The sequence below is a fragment of the Bufo gargarizans genome, chromosome 2 (genome assembly GCF_014858855.1).
Source record: "Bufo gargarizans isolate SCDJY-AF-19 chromosome 2, ASM1485885v1, whole genome shotgun sequence".
In the NCBI taxonomy this organism is placed as follows: Eukaryota; Metazoa; Chordata; class Amphibia; order Anura; family Bufonidae; genus Bufo; species Bufo gargarizans.
In genome coordinates, this window is record NC_058081.1 from 560,680,815 (window position 1) to 560,682,646 (window position 1,832).

A 1,832-nucleotide genomic window follows, 5' to 3' on the forward strand; every position below is an offset into this window, starting at 1 on the left:
ACATTAATGGTTGTGTGTTGAGTTATTTTGAGGGCACAACAAATTTACACTGTTATACAAGCTGTACACTGACTACTTTACATTGTATCAAAGTGTCATATTGTCCCATGAAAAGATAGAATACAATATTTACAAAAATGTGAGGTGTGTTCTCACTTTTGTGAGATACTGTATATTTTGCTTGCTTGTTTTCTAACTTTTATCTTTTCTCGGTTTTGATACAGCATTTCTGAGTGATCAGCCAGGAATGTCAAACATGAAGAAGCACATGATCTTAATAATCTTCATAGCATTTTTTGCTATAATGAATTTGTCCTACTGGTACAATGTTAAATATAATAAAGAGATTTTTTCTACAATCTGTAAGGATATCAGTGAAGAAAACCTACCTCAGACTGCAATAAATACCATTCGACCATTAAAGGGTATGATGACTATATTACCTCAAGGACGCCTAGGGAACCAAATTGGGGAGTATGCAGCTCTCTTCGCTTTAGCAAAAATGAATGGCTATCGAGCCTACATTCTTCCAGATATGCATCAAGAGCTTTCCTCGCTATTCAAACTAAATTTACCTTTAATATCCATGAATTCTGATAAACGTATCAAGTGGAAGGAATACAAACTTAACAACTGGATGTGTCCTGAATACCGTAATATCACAGGAGACAATGTGAAACTCAAGGGTTTTGTGTACTCTTGGACTTTCTACCATGATATAAAAAGTGAACTCATGGAAGAATTTATATTCCATGATTTTGTCAAAGACGAAGTCAACACCTATCTTGCAAAAGTGAGGGGTAATCGTAAAAATGTAACATTTGTTGGAGTTCATGTTCGTAGAGGGGACTATGTGAAACTTTTTGTTGAACAAAAGAGAGGTGTCTTAGCAGACCAAAAATACCTACAAAAGGCTACAGATTACTTCAGGAACAAATATCAGAACCCAGTATTTGTGGTGGCCAGTAATGGAATGGACTGGTGTAAGCAAAATATTAATAATTCCTTGGGAGATGTTTACTTTGCTGGAGATGGCAATGAAGGTTCCCCTGCTCGGGACTTTGCACTTTTGGCCCATTGTAACCACACCATCATGACATTTGGGTCATTTGGTATTTGGACTGCATACCTGTCAGGTGGTGAAACTATGCACCTAACTAATTACAGCTCACCTGATTCATCATATCTAAAATTTGTGAAGTATGAAGCAATTTACCTTCCAGAATGGATAGCTGTCCCTGCTGACCTATCTGAATTACTGAAAAACAAGAAAATTGCTAAACAATAACATATTTGTAAATCTTTAATGGCTTAGGGCTCTTTCACATCTGCGTTCTTTTCTTCCGGCATAGAGTTCCGTCGTCGGGGCTCTATGCCGGAAGAATACTGATCAGGATTATCCTAATGCATTCTGAATGGACAATCCGTCCTTCAGGATGCATCAGGATGTCTTCCGTTCCGGAACGGAACGTTTTTTGGCCGCAGCAAATAGCGCAGCATGCTGCGCTTTTTGCTCCGGCCAAAAATCCGGAACACTTGCCGCAAGGCCGGATCCGGAATGAATGCCCATTGAAAGGCATTGATCCGGATCCGGCCTTAAGCCAAACGTCGTTTCGGCGCATTGCCGGATGCGACGTTTAGCTTTTTCTCAATGGTTACCATGGCTGCCGGGACGCTAAAGTCCTGGCAGCCATGGTAAAGTGTAGTGGGGAGCGGGGATCAGCATACTTACCATCCGTGCGGCTCCCGGGGCGCTCCAGAATGACGTCAGGGCGCCCCACGCGCATGGATGACGTGATCGCATGGATCACATGATCCATGCGCATGGGGCG

General features: G+C 41.4%; 1 protein-coding gene across 1 annotated transcript; it reads left to right on the forward strand.

Moving 5' to 3' along the window:
• The first annotated feature begins 230 nt into the window (after nucleotides 1-230).
• LOC122926698 (galactoside alpha-(1,2)-fucosyltransferase 2-like) lies at nucleotides 231-1,354 on the forward strand. Its single transcript, XM_044278165.1, has one exon. The coding sequence runs from the start codon at nucleotides 248-250 to the stop codon at nucleotides 1,286-1,288; it is 1,041 nt and encodes a 346-aa protein (XP_044134100.1). The 5' UTR covers nucleotides 231-247; the 3' UTR covers nucleotides 1,289-1,354.
• The last annotated feature ends 478 nt before the right edge of the window (nucleotides 1,355-1,832 follow it).

Bases quoted from the DNA above. Each gene is read 5' to 3' on its own strand.
- LOC122926698 (XM_044278165.1), top strand. From the start codon at position 248: ATGTCAAACATGAAGAAGCACATGATCTTAATAATCTTCATAGCATTT.